The sequence below is a fragment of the Pararge aegeria genome, chromosome 18 (genome assembly GCF_905163445.1).
Source record: "Pararge aegeria chromosome 18, ilParAegt1.1, whole genome shotgun sequence".
In the NCBI taxonomy this organism is placed as follows: domain Eukaryota; kingdom Metazoa; phylum Arthropoda; class Insecta; order Lepidoptera; family Nymphalidae; genus Pararge; species Pararge aegeria.
Genome location: NC_053197.1, coordinates 8,203,876 through 8,219,411, shown reverse-complemented (window position 1 = coordinate 8,219,411; position 15,536 = coordinate 8,203,876). Strand labels below are relative to the sequence as shown.

The 15,536-nt window shown below is 34.5% G+C and overlaps 1 protein-coding gene across 1 annotated transcript in view; it reads right to left on the bottom strand.

The window, feature by feature from the left end:
* The window catches only part of LOC120631752 (semaphorin-2A), a 132,412-nt gene extending 119,413 nt beyond the window's left edge, over nt 1-12,999 (bottom strand). The window contains exon 1 of the mRNA XM_039901431.1: nt 12,926-12,999. Coding sequence (XP_039757365.1) covers nt 12,926-12,999 — 74 coding nt within the window. The remainder of the gene's footprint in view (nt 1-12,925) is intronic.
* Nucleotides 13,000-15,536: the final 2,537 nt, after the last annotated feature.

Here is a 15,536-nt window from a genome sequence, read left to right as displayed (position 1 = left end):
CCTTGAGCTACGAGTCGCGACCCCTCCGGCGAAACTTGCTATAAGATGGGAAAAATTACCGAGCCCGGGAAAGTTTTTTCGATTTGAATTATGAATCCTTATTTTACGCTTGGTCCTAGCGAAGTTTGTTTTACATTGCCCCGACTCATTCTTTGACGTTAGTCGAAAATTAATCCTGTACATTGAATTGACATTTAACACAGTCGAGGCTGAGCGTGATAACGTGATAGAGTAAAATTCTAAGTAGGTAGGAAGGTAAAATTATATCCTTTTGAAATTAATTAAAAGTTAGTATTTCGTCACTACATATTGAGTAGATTTCGAAAATGTTTATCTAGTATTTATTATTATATTATTATTTTACATTTTTGAAATCAGTAGCCTGTGTATGCAAAAAAATCATGCCGATCCTTTTTGTTTCCGATTCCGATTGTCTGTGAAAATTAAACAAATCTACGCTACGGCTACATTTTTCCGGACAAAAAGTCTCTTGCCTAATTTCATCTAGATTCGTTTAACTGTTCTGACTTGATTGTGTACCAATTTTTTGAATTTATATTAGTATTTAGTAAGCTAAAACAGCCATTAGAATAGAATAGACCATTTGTCATTTTCTGGCGTGCAATTTTCTGATAAACTAAGAGTTTATTTTGCATATGATTATTTACTTTCCTCTTAAAATTCTAATCACTAGAAAATAATTAAGATCTGTCACAAAAATATTCGTTGATATTATAATATGCTTTACTCATTAACCATATTCTTAACCTATTTTCAAATACATTTCCGTGTGATTTTTTTACCATGAGTGGTTAAAAAAAATTATATAACAAGCATAAGTACTTTTTGCATATACGTAACATTTATTTTGAGGAAAACATATATTATATTTCGTACGATTATTATCTTTACATTTTGTAACAAAATACCCCTTGTTCATTTTAACATAAATGAAGATTTCGAAAATATTTAGGCTGAATACTTTGTTGAATGTGCTTTGGAAATGCGGATGTTAACTCTGAGTTATACAAGTGATCTAATGGGTTGTATTGTAATAAAAAATATTATTTCAATTGAATACCTACCTTAATTATTTGCCTCCTTTATATTTTATAAATGCTCATTTTTAGCAAGCATTTCTACAGAAAAATATTTAAGCGAATGTATGAAAATGTATATTGCACAAACGTTTCCATTTAACTACTAGTGGCAACTTTAAAGCAGTATTCTTGTTTAAGGAAGAATTAAGTTTGAAATGAGCAAGGATTCCATAACATACTTTAGCTTATTTCCGATAGCGCATATTTAGATTAAAATAGCATAAGTTTATAACATAAAGCGAGCCGGGTAGGCGTGTTCTTAGTCTCACTGCGAGTGTATGCAAACTTTTAAATTGTATTTGCATTTCATACATGCGGGAAAATATTGGCGTGGTGTTCCAACGGTTGCGTCACTATTGCCTTATATTGCATGATCCATACTAATTTTATAATTAAGAAAATGTGCTTGTTACTTTGCTCTTCGATTACGTAGTGACCTAGCCGCTGATTTAGGTACGTGTTTTTTTGCATGTTAAACTCTATAAATAAGCCTTATAGACGAGGTAACTAGTTAACCCGGACATTTCATCTTGAAAAACTGCAGTACAGTAAAAAAAAACACTTCAAGACACGTGCCGACCCCGTCTAATGTGGTATAACAACAATTACCATCATGTACCCATTTCCCGTAAATATCTAACTTATCTATGCTAATAAACAATTTGTTAATATTGTGGAGGTACACCTTTGTTTGTCTAACCGAGTATTTTACAAAACTGTAGACCTTTTTGGCAATATTAATTTCTGCAAAATTACCATTTGGGGCCAATAATTTTCTGACCTTTGTCTGTGCCCTTTCTGTGACCATAAACGTCAAGGAACAATAAACGGGTGGGAGTGACCCTAGATACCTTTTGCCATATTCTTACCCTTGGTCACCCTTCGGTCCAGGAATACCCCTGTCAAAGGCCAGCGAAGTTTCCCCGGGGAAATTATAGTCGGGCTTTAAAGGGCATTGCTTACGCCAATGTATAAAAAAACAGTGTACTTATAATCGAACTTTGTAAATCGTATCGGATATTGGTCACGTGACTGTATTACAAATCATGACGTTGAAAACAGTACAGTGGAGACAGAACTTTTAACTGCATTAGAGACTCTCTATCAGATTAATGAACTTTGATAAATTGATTGTTAATTGTTATTATTTATGCAATAAAAGTTAAGCAGAAGATGTACGTACGTAACGTATAATTTTTATTTTACTGAATATTATGATTTTTTAGCTAAATAGTAAGCCCATTTAGCAAAACATGAATTAGAGTGAAATTTAGCGCGCAGATAAACCATGTTCTGCATGTACACACTTCTATTTTCTCTCGCGGAAATTACAATTTCAAAACTTCTTACAGGCTATATCGCTGTCGCAATGATATCACAATTTATACAAAGTAATACATAGTATGAAATACAAAAAAATATAAATTGAACATCGATATTATTTGATTACATTACATTGTAAAAATACTCATGAACTAGGGAGAGTATTTTATAAGCACTACATGTCTGTCTCAACGATTTTTTATGCTTCAAGTTAAGTAGATTAAACTTAAACATTTGTTATCATATGGGCAGCTTAGTATGCATAAGTGTATACATTGACAAGAAAAAACTGCTTTCTATTGTACACATCTTAAACATTTTTTTCATTCAGTTTCTCGACTTATCGCTACACCCCTCGCTCTCGACATTTGTTTAGAGGCTTAAGCAGCTCTAGGCAAACAATGCTCTGAATGTTATTTACTTGAACGGGATAAATTTGTCAATCAGGATCAAACAGCGTTCCCCACGAAGAAACACCAAAATAACGCTCGCCCTGACATTGTGGCAGAAAAGTTTTCCCAAATCATTGTCGATTCCAATAAAATAAGCGAAATTAAATAAACAACCCTCGGAGAGATAAAAGGTCTAGACGCCACCGCTGACATAGACCGCACTTTTGATGGTGTTGTATTTTAAAAAGTTAGGGGAAAGTTGACACTTGGACGAATTTAACCTTCCATTGTATTAATTATTCAGGGTGGTGCTTTCGTGTTTTAAGGTGCGCTCGCAGGAGGGTAATTTGTTTTAGGAAAAAATATTGAGCAAAGAATTCGAGCAAGGGGCTTGCACCGAATCTCGTCCGCTCCTACAATAGCCAAGGCGGGAGAAAAGTTTAATAAAATTGTTTTGGAATGCAGCGTGGAACGAGATAAGTTTCTAGTTGAGTATCCTATCGATTTTAAGGGTTTTCCAAAACTTTGCCGTGTAAAACATGTTTTCGTTTATTTTTTGCTTCATTTCTGTACTTAGTACCTTGGAAATCCCCAATGATTTCGCTCTTTTGCCATTCTTTTACCGACTTTCAAAAATGGAGACCATATTAATTACACGGGTTTCTTACGCCCAACGCTAAACGTCGCTAAATACCTGGTTTTATAAGTTAAATGTGCAGCTTTGTGAGTCTGTTTTTGCTTCGTAACTCAAACTCCCACTCTCATTTTCATGCAATTATTTATGTTGAAAGGTCTGAATTTCAGAATCTCTTCATGCGTTTGATGAAGATAATCAGTACATTTTCTACTTGATAAAAGAGGCAGCTAGTAGTTGAGGAAAAAAAAAACTATGGACAGAATCCGGTGTTCTCGTCTCTATAAAAGTGAGCAAAAGCAAATGCAAAGGTGTTGTTTTTTAATATTTGTGTTTATAAGCAGCAATACGTAGGCTTTATATAAATATACTTCACAAAAACTCGGTGTAATTAAGTGTAGAATCTAAGTAAGACGGCGGTTGTGTACACAAAGAATATTCCTACAGCAATCTCATTTGTTGATACCGAGGGCGGCTTAGCGTCCCGTCGGAATACTTTAACTTTTCAATTGTAACTTTTGATGGGTTTTCGAACGAAATAATAATCGCTCGTATCGCGATGGGGTGCGCGAATCAACGATTGCTACAAAAGAATGCCAATTTTTATGCAGAAAATTAAGTTACGTCTCCCGTGTATTATTCACCGCTAGATCGCACGCGTCGCATGCATTTTTATGAGCTTAGAAATTTAGTTTTAAATGAAGGGACTTATCAGTTCCCATTCTTAGACGTTGGATTTTGAAACGTTATTTTTGAGCAGCCAATGCCAAATTAATTTGCCAAAATTAGTTTGCCAAATTAATTTGCTATAATCCATGACAACTAGACAATTTTGAATTTACTGTATAATTTTAGTGCACGTAACATTTAGTGCACGTAACACACAGCTGATATTCCGTCTTTCTTTCTTCCTTAATATTTCTCAAATATACACAAAAGCCTATTCACGCGTCTGGTAACCAAAGAGTTTTTTACACAGATCTTACTATTGGTATTTTCAACAGTAGGGCAGTAACCGCGGGGTTTTAGTTGCTGCTAAACTTTGTCGCTGCTAGCTAGTACTGTGCGCAAACGCATTTCCTTGCGATCCAGAGGGTAAATAGCACCAGAGACTTGACTACCTAATAAAAGCGTATGTTTTGTAAATATTTTTCTAATCACTGAGTGATTTGATTGTATTCAAAGTCACTATGCAACACACCTTATAAACCACTATTCAAGATTTTTTTGACTATTTAAAAGTAAATCGATATAAGAAATTATATGGCATTCTTTACTAATCACCTTTTGCTCTGATGCCAGTATCGTCAGGGCTTTTCCCTCAAATGTACGAATTGCTAAATATATGAAACGCTTTTAACAACTTTCCATTATTAGTTTCTTGTATTATTTACTGTATCTGTATCAAATAGAATAATAAAAAGGGACCTAGTGGATTTTAAAAGCAATAAAAGATGCTAGGTTTCATAAAACTTTATGAGTTACAATAAAATCTTTACAAGTAACTTGCTTTAAAGTCACCGCCACAAAAGTAAAACAGAAAAGATGCAAAAATTATTTTTCAATACAATTCATCGTATCTTTATCCTTTTCTCCTAGCTTTTATTTTATAATAGTAGTTAATGCATCTAGTTTGGTAACATTGCATTTTACAGTCGAGCTAAAAGTGAATGCGCTAAGAAAGCCGAGAGTGTAACAAATACGTGTTTTATACGACTGAACTGACGTTTGTCTGCATACAGCCTTTATTAAAAATAAAAAATGGAATATTTTTATTTTGAACATGTTTTAAATAAAACTAGTTATGAATTGTAAATAATTTGATGAGATGATATGTTAAAAAAATATTCTATATTACCAAAATCACCAAAATGAAAAGTGGACCACAAGTAATTATTAGGAGTAACAAATTTTTTACATTCTGCCCCAAATTTTGACAGTTACTAAAAATTATAATAATTATCAATAAATGTCACTGGTTGTTGCCTAGCATGTATAGCCTAGCTCTTGAACGACAATACTGCCAATTGTACTACGATGCAATCCATTTGTTGTTTGTATGGGTGTGTGTAGGTACAATGAAGTAGACTTTCATGCTTTCTCTTTTACGAAATACATTACCATTAATTTTGTCCCACAGACAAGCCGGTAACATTCAATAAATTCACAAGCTCGCATTTCATGGCAGATAAAACTCATGAATCAGTACTCCATATGTGTGAGCAAAGTAGGTGGGTTCGTTTCCTTAAAAAAATCCACTAAGCTAAGGCGGGACGCGAGTCGAATTTCCTGTCTGATATGAATCTTCCCTACTCGCTTTAAGGTGATGTATTTTCCTATTTCTACCCTCTGTAACTACGAGGTCTGTTTCTTCTTGACGTCGCCCGCCTATTCTATGAAGACCCCTTGGTTAAATTGATTTTCAATTTGTTTGAAATGTGGTTCACGGTGCAGTCGGCAATAAGGAGGCGGAATAGCGGAAAATTATTTGACTGAACTTGCGTTTGATGAGATTTAAACTAAATTAGGACTATTAGACTAGGGTAGATGCCAATCGATTGTTAGAATATTCACATAGGTAGTTTAAATTTATTTATTTCTTCCCGATTGGGTTTCTTACAAAATTGCGGGGACCGAGTGTTTTCCCGAGCTAAAAGTATCCTACAAATATACCACGACCAACCGGTCACCAAGATGTAAGGCATCGGTTATTTATAGTTAACATACGAGTAGGTATTTTGTTTTAATCCGCAGGTATGCTTTATCAGGATAAAAAGTACATATCCTGCCATCGAGATCGATTAGGCGGTTGAACCGAATATACATTACAAAGAAACATACACATTTTTATATCCTACTAATTTTATAAATACCAACTACCAATTAAACGTATTTATCCACGTTTCTGATACGCACCGCTAAGATGTGGAACGCGCTCCGAGCAACTGTGTTTCCTGCCACGTAAATTTGGGTACCTTCATGAATAGACTTTTTCTAGGCAAGCGTGCTCCAGCCTAGACCGCATCATTGCTTTCTAACGGGCATAATTGTCGTCCAGCACTGGCCTATCTTTAATAACAAAAAAAACGGATGCCACAATTTGTATCGATGAATGGATGGATGTTTGTTGCATTCACGAAAAAACTACTGAATCAAATTGACTGAAATTTGTTATTAAATATGTTATATATATTTACATAATATATTAACAGATAGGCTACTGTTTATCGCGGAAAAATATAAGGCTCCAGCGGGATTTTTGAATAACCATAAAACTTGGTTGAATTTGGCGACCGATAGTTTATAATCTAATAAATAATAAATCGCACTCGGGCAAAAAGTACGCCACGTCCATCTCGTATATGCTACCTTTGTGCCTAAATTTAATATGGTTTTACAGAATAAGGCTCGCGATAGACAGAACAACAGACAGGCAGACGGACAACAACGTGAAACAAATGAAGAGGCCTTAGTCCAGCAGTGGACTGAGATAGGCTGATGATGATGATGATCTATCTGAATTCAGTCACTGTCTTTCTGCACGCTGATGCTGAAACTGAATTAGCGAATCACTCCGGCTGCGAGAGCCAGACAGATGCAGGTTCAACTCCCGCCATTGTTTATTAGAAAAAAAATAGTATTGACGTGGTTATATTAAACTGAAGTGTTAATTACGGACGTGGTAAAAATTGAACTAATATTTTTTTCTATCGGAAGTAGCTTATCTTCGTATAATAAGAACATAGCTTGTTTTTATGTGCTTACGAAAACAGTTGTACGCTGTCGCGGTGAATGAAATATTCATGAAGCTAGACAATAGGCAAAAAGCTTTTTACGATCACAAATTTAAGATAAGCATCTCTTAGTCTGGTAGTATACGCTAGTACATTGTTTCCTGTTTCAAGTTTAGAAAACCTGGTAAATATATAAACTAAAAATTTCGTTTGTTTAAATCATTAATTGGAGTTAGTTTGAGTATTTAGTTGCTAATATTATGATTCCAAAATTGCATCTGTTTGTCCTTCCTTCACGGCAAGAAGTAAGCAACCAATCTACTTGATTTTTGGCAGAGAGTTAGTTGATAGGACGGAGAGTAACATAGGTTTTTCATCCCAGGTAAACAAGCAGCTCCCAAGGGATTCAAACCGATAAAAACGCGAACGAAGAACGCGAGCAACAACTAGTTAAGCATCAAATGAAAAAGTACATGCGTTTTTATAAGCTCGCTGAATTGTCTTTATTTCATACTCACCAAAAGCTTTTTCGAATTAGTATAATATGTCTCTTAATATTTTTGATTCTGTAATGACATATTGCTGTACTGTAATTATATATTCTCATAAATCTCATACTTATATTTATACAAAGGCTACTAACCATAATAAAATAAATGTACACAAAAGATTTCGAGACAAGATTTGACATAAAAATTCATCACAGTTGCGTCTCCCTCGGCAATAATAAATTTCTATTAACTTCTTGAGATGTTACTTCCATTTTATTGTCAAGTGATAGGGATTAATACGGCTGACTTATAACTGCCATACATCTGCAGACTAGGGGGCTTGGGGAGTATAAAATAAAGCTTCCATGCGATCATATTAATACATGGTGGGGGCTCGTCGGTATAAAATGAACTGAGACGATGAGGTAAGCCGTCTAAGTGGCATCAGCTTGCCCGTCGGTCACGATATTTGATGTCATATTATAAGACATAATTCAAAATTAAAAAGCGGCCTTCATATAAGCATGTGTTATTTTTAGTCTCTGTATAGTAAAGAGCGTAGACCCTCCGCGCTACTCCAATGCAGGTTGGCGGGCTTTAACTATTATAACCTTAGTGTTTACGTTTGCCAATGTGGACAACGTCCTAGTCCTTTTTTTTTTTTTTGGCGTGTTGGAGAAGCTTTATATATATCATTGAGGTACCTCCGTTCCTTGGCGACGCCATCCTAACTAACGGCTTGTTTTTAGAATTTGCTATCGCAAAAAAAATTATATCCCTAAAATATTAGTTAGAGCTTTCATTTATTATGGTATCCAAAACCATATATTATAATAGATAATAGAATAATGGATTTAAAATATGCGAAGTTAAAGTTAAATGTCACATCACAGAGTCGGTTACGGTAAATCAGGTTGATCCAACACTGAGAATGTAAAGCCTGAAACTAGTTATAACCATCTAAGGGTCAAATTTTAGATTTTTTTATTTGGAAAAAAGAGTGAGTGACTTTCTTGGATTTCTTTAACACCTAGTATGTTTAACTTCTGTTATATTTACGCCTCATCTCTAGTTTACATACATATATATTTTTTAAACAACCTAAATATAAATTACTTTTTAAAACTTATATATCATAGAGAAAACAACTTTCAGACAGCTTGTCATAAATTGATCCTCGCTAAAGATTTCTGTATGAAAATCCGAGTTGGCGGTATTAATTTCGAATGACATCTGATATGTTCATGTGACAGGGTCAGATTATGGGGGAGACCTGACAAATGAGTAGATTTTCGTGTCGCTAGGTCGTTGAGGGGTGGGGATTAAACGATTGCGATATATCCGAATATTTCCCATTGAGCAACTATTACTGTGTTTAACATCGCGACGTAAGATAAAGTAACAGGCAGTGTATGAAATAGGCATGCAATTTGTATTGCAGATAATGTACTATTATTTTGTATTGAGTATATAAAAACTCTTTATGATACCAACGTTTGCTATTCGGGCACATACATAATCTGCGGGGAGACTTAGTTACTGACAGCACCTATAGCTAAAGACCGAGAGGCTGGTCACCAACGACATGGGATGACCATCACAATGAATTAATGACCATAGAGAGAGATAACAGCTCAATATTTGAAGTCTTCTGTACTAAGAATGTAATCCAATTAAGTATTAAGTAACAAATATATCATCGTCCTCAGACTAACCCCACGGCTGGGCGCAGGCATTCTCACTCATATGCAAGAGGTTTTTAGAGCGTAGTCATAACCGTTCTCCAATGTAGCACATGTTTGTGATTAAGTATAATTGGGAAGTACGAGGTGTTCTAGATATGGGGGTAGAGAACACGATTTAATTCGGAAAACTGGGCTTGCTAGCATCAATTAAACCTGTATTTCTTTGAAATGACACTTTCATATGAGATACGTTGACGTCCCTAAACTAAGAAAATCAACAATATAAGAGTAATAAGCGCTATATACAATATTTTTGTTTTCCTTTTATCTTTTTCCTTACAAAGTATACAATATTTTGTAAAGGTGTGAAGAAATGTAGTATTATATTATCGTAAATAGAAATATTGTATAGTAGGTACTTTGATAGTTAGATAAATCCCTCCAAGCATAAATTAGAAAGCTTGTTATTAATGCACTTAACAACTTTGTGTATATTTATTACGACTGAACCTGACGTCAAGAGTTCTATTGTATTGCGCTGTATTCACCGGGTTCTTGTAATTTAACATTTTAGTCGGAAAGCTTGTCTCCTTCTTTTGTCGTACCAACGAACATCTTTATGAATATCTTATTATGAACCTAAATTGAGGAGCAGCTTACCTAGTCCTTATTTGCGTTGTAGCAATTTTTGCTCCGTTTATTCAGCCATTCGCAAACAAATTTTAATTGGGTTTTTCGTGTCTCCGTAAACTTGTACTGTCCGTGGAATGGAAGTAAATTTGGTACGAATTTTTTTGCTGAGCTTCCACAAAGTATTTAGCTGCGTTGATTACTTTATTTTAATGATTTCATTTTTGAGCTCAACGAAATGTTTTTCTTTACTTCTAAGAAATATCTAAGAAATGTTAGTTTGTGTATGCAATACAGAATACAAACAAACAAACAATTACTAAAAGGTTTTTCAAACCGTCTTAACTCACGTTATTATGCTGCATGATTTATTTATAACTATATTGTATTAGAGTACATCTTAATGAATCTTTGAAATACAGACATTTTTTTTTTCTGAAATAAATTTTCATGAAGACACTCTCTGAGTCGAAATGAAATCAAACAAAAAAATTGTGTGTTGACGTGAAACCCGAGCCGATAAATAGAATCTTTATTAATAGTATACAACAAAATCGCTTCTGCTTTTTGTACTCCCAGGAGTACAAAAAGCAGAAGCGACTTTGTCTTTTTAACTACGCAACAGATTTTCATGCGGTTTTCAGGAAAAGTAGAGTCATGGAATAGGAAGGTTTATGTGTTTAAACATGCATATTATAGAAGATATATAAGATTAATGTAAGAATAAACAATACCGTATTACATTAATTCACTCTAAACTCACACTCTACATTAGTTTAGACATTGCACGTGTGGGAAGCCGGGGCGGGTCTCTAGTTATCTATAAGTTGACTTACACTACAAACATTAAGATGTACCTATCTAACAATAAGCTTTTAAGAGTAACGCAGAGCTATTATAGTTCGTCGTAAACAAAGTCGCGGAAGTTGATAACGTCAAGCAAGCGACAATAATTCCGTCGTTCAAGTGTAATTTATAGCAAATTTTATTAAATCCAACGAGATGTAGCATTATAAAAAGGAGCGGAACATTTTTCAACAAAGAGTGCTCATTATCATTTGCAAATCTCATTCCAGTGAGCACCGTGTAGTCATGGTGACTTTTGTAATGACATGCTCTGACGACATGAAATGATGCCATTACACCGCGACGCGTATATTGCGTGCGAAGTGGCCATATTTACGTAATTTCTGAGACTTTTCTCGTTAAACTGCTGTTAAGTAAAGAACCCCACCCATGGAAATTCACAATGCTACCGACGCGACGTCGCTAATTCATCAGACTTAAAAGAACGATCATGATAGTCGTCAGTCAGCTAGGATTTATTTTTTATTTTTCATTTCCTTGTCAACTTTCTACATAATAAAAGTAAAATTTGAGTTCACAGAAAAATTTGTAATGACAATCTTTGGAGACTACGAAAGAAGTAATTTGAAATACCTATCTGCAGTTTAGAATTCTCGGTAATAACTTTCTAAATAAATCCAAAATTAATTTTTAAATAATTTTTTTTCCATCTCATTTGAATTTGTCATAAACTAACAACGAAACATGATACCTCGTCCTTTAAAAGACGGTTTCGATTTGGCAACCCTATGCGTCGTTATACCAAAGATGCTGGCAGCTTCGGCAATCTGAGATGTTGCTAATAGGAGCGCATGAGTTTTAATAATATACCTCTCGCATTTCTATAAGAAGCCTTATTTCTTTGGCGCTTTAAGACATTATTGTACGGAAATGTGGAGTCTCCCTTAGGATTTTACCTTCCTTGCATCACATTACCTGATAAAAAAGGGACCGAAAATATTACAAATCAGACGCAATTAATTTATTAATTTTTAAATATTTAATTAATTTATTAGACCTAATTGCCAAGTAATTCCGCCAGTTCAATACTCTTAGATTTATGATTTGTGTCTGCTCCGTGTCAGTTAGAGACCGGTATATCGATTATTAAAGAACAATGACAAGTGAATTAAATGTGGAGCTTTGAACTTTTAATACCTTGAGTGTGTGTATCAACATTGGTCAACATCGAGACTTTTACCCGATAAACAGGAGAAATCATAACCATATATAACGAGATTATTTATATCAGTGTAGCTTAAAAGATACCTAAAATAATGACTCGTGTATGTCAGTATTTTACTCTATGTTACTCCCCTATTTCCCGCGATTTCTTCATTTAATTAAATAAATATATCAAATTATTAACTACTAATTATTTATGCAACATCATCATTGTAAACCCATTATCGTCCCCACTATAAGTTACGGGTTTCCTCTCAGAATGAGCATAGTTTTGACCGTAATACACCACCAAGTGCCGATCGGTAGAACTCTCACGCATGCAGATTTTGAGGTAAAGAGGTTCGAACTCGGCCCCCCGCAAGGGAAACCGGAGTTCTTACCACTAAGCTAAGTATAAAATTCCCCCACTTATAAAAGAGCTCTTATTTTTTTTTAAATTGAGCATAAAACATTCATTAAACCAATGAAAAACACATAACACACACTTCCATTTATTTGACACATACTCATCCATCCTTGTGTAAAAAATATTTTTGGGATTATAAATTTTTTATAATAATAAAAAACAGGTATATTGGTACAACAGGTATACTAGTACAGGTAATTTTTGAAAAAAACAGGTTTATAAGGCGAAATCTGTGATGTATATATAAAGTCTTTGTCAATAAAACTTTAATAATTGTCAAACTTATAATTTAAATAAATTATGGTCGAATATCGATCAGTAGGCGACGACTAGTATAAATAATAGCAAAAAATTGGATTTACAATTGCATACGTACTTATGTACATAATACTCACGAGTAACCTTTTTTTTATGGAACTCTACAAGCATTACGAATTTCATTGCAATGTTTCAATTTTGCTTTAAAAATAAATCCTTGAAAGAGCGCCGTTTTGTTTACCTCGCGGGTGCAACTGCAACATTTGGTGTACCGAGGCACCCCATGTATTCCTCGGGGCATTCCGCCCCACTCATTATCCCTATAGTTATTACTGTCATTTTTCAACTCGTTATTTACTCTGAGGAGCGCGATATCACGACATTTGCTCGCAAAGGACCAACTTTTAGATTAGGGGTGAAGGATTTTCGGGATAAAGGAAGCTTTTCGCGGTGTTGGAAGAAAATTGAAAATAGCCCTTTAAAAGTACCCACGTCTCTTTCGCGTCTTTATGATTATTAGTGAGTTTTGTTGTGACAAGGGAATCAGATGGCTTAGCTAATGCATTTTTTAAATATTTTTCTAAATCGTACGTAATTACCCCACTGCGAAAGAGGGAGGGTTATGTTTTTGGTTTATATATATATATGTATGTATGTATAAATGTATATTTCTTTGGCACGCCGGCTAGTCATACCTCTAATCGGTTTCTACATGACATCGCACCGGAACACTAAATCGCTTAGCGGCACGTCTTTGCCGGTAGGGTGGTAACTAGCCACGGCCAAAGCCTCCCACCAAACGAGATCAGAGAAAATTCAGAAATGATAAATTTCCAAATTGCCCCTCCCAGGAATCGAACCCGGGATCTCCTACTTAAATTCACAGCGCTTACTGTTGCTCCAGGGAGGTCGTAAAAAAGTAATCTAAGTTCCTAATCTCAAAGTGCACTCAGGGTTTTCGTTTTTTTAAACAATATGCTTATAGTAAGGAATATACAGTTTTTTTTTTTAAATCTCTATATTCAAAAAAATTCACAGACAGACGATTACGTCTCGAATTTACTTTCCATTTTAAAATTAAATCAAGAGAGTTTAGAAAAATATTAAATAGAGTTTTCGAACTTTAGATCAGAGACACAATTTCTATCAAAGATTATGTTAAACCCGTAGATGCTGACCTAAAAAATTTAATTACGTTTTTTCTATATATAAATTTCAGTCTAGGAAAAAATAGGTAGGTTATTTAATCGTTAAGGAAGTACCATCAAGGTAGCGCCTGATGGTCTGTGGCAATGCCTATTTCCGTGCTTACAGGCGATATATGTGTGATTTTGTGGTACCAGATGCACCCTTTCATAGTAAAAAAAACATGTTCAACCGTGCTACGGCTCAGGAACCACAACTTAATAAATAATAAATATATTACGAAAATGCACACATCGTCATCTAGCCCCAAAGTAAGCGTAGCTTGTGTTATGGGTACTAAGATGACTGTTGAATATTTTTATGAATAATATACATACATACTTATAATAATTCAATTCAATTCAATTCAAAATTTCTTTATTCATGTAGGCCTATCACAGGCACTTATGAAGCGTTCATACATATTTGTTTACATAATTGTAACGGGATGGTGATAACTTCGTTCGCCAACTTAAATCTAAAGCTACGAGGATTCCAAACGCGCCCTGGTCTAAGAAGAGCCCCCAACAAACTTAGCCGGGTAAATTTATTTTTTTGTTATCACCGTCTTCCAGTAAATTTATATTAAGCTATGAAGCTAGAGCAATTTACACCCAATCTTTTTTATCGTTCAAATAATCCTTAATCCTATTATAATAATAGGATTTTTCACCCACCCAGATAAAAACCCAAACACTGAAAAAAATTCATGTTCACAAACATTTTCCTGTTGTGGGAATCGAACCCACGGCCTTGGACTCAGAAAGCAGGGTCGCTGCCCAATGCGCCACTCGGCCGTCAAACTTATTATGATAGTTGTGGTTACTTACTTATTATAATTAAATGCTCACGTCGCGCACGAAACTCAGTTATATATTATATGGATTTAAAAGTTTCAGAAGTATTTTCTTAATTATATAAGTTCTTGAAGGATGGTGCTGGAATTCGCTCTAGAAAATTATATTCTAAAAAAAAATTCTATTTTTAGTGGTTTCCCTCAAGTTCTTTCCCCAACGTTTCGGTATTTGACCATTATGTGGCAGTATAGCAGCCATATATTCAAAATTTTATAAAACGAATGCTGTCTAAAATATATGATTTAAATAGCTCGTTATTTGATCTGCAGAATCTGCATGCATCTTTTAAAATGTGTTAAATTTACTACACTTGCGTCAAAGACTAAAACGTGTACCGTTTTGAAACAGCTGATGGAATTAAATCATACTAATTATTTTCCGCTAGCATAACTAGAACATTTAAAAATACGGCTACCGTACCGCGTCGCTCGCATTTACTACAGTATGCTTCTTATACACCGAATATTTCTTTATATCTTATTATATCATATGTACCTATGATTATCAAAAGTCACCGAAACGTAAGTGGCGCTTTTACAAATGATCACTCCGAATCCAGGGTCAGAATGTTAAATCAAAACGTCAGTAGATGATAAGGAAAATGTCAAGTTGATAAAGGGACGACGAAAAAAGTTGCTATCAAACTTTTATAAGCATATTTTAGCATCGCCGAAATGAACAACATCTCCCAGATTGTGACATTTAGACAAACGACCAGAATTAACGTCAGTTTCGAATACAAAGCATTATAAAGACGTTTATTTGGATTGATAGCGATTAATTTGTTTTTTTTTGCCTTGTCTTTTATAT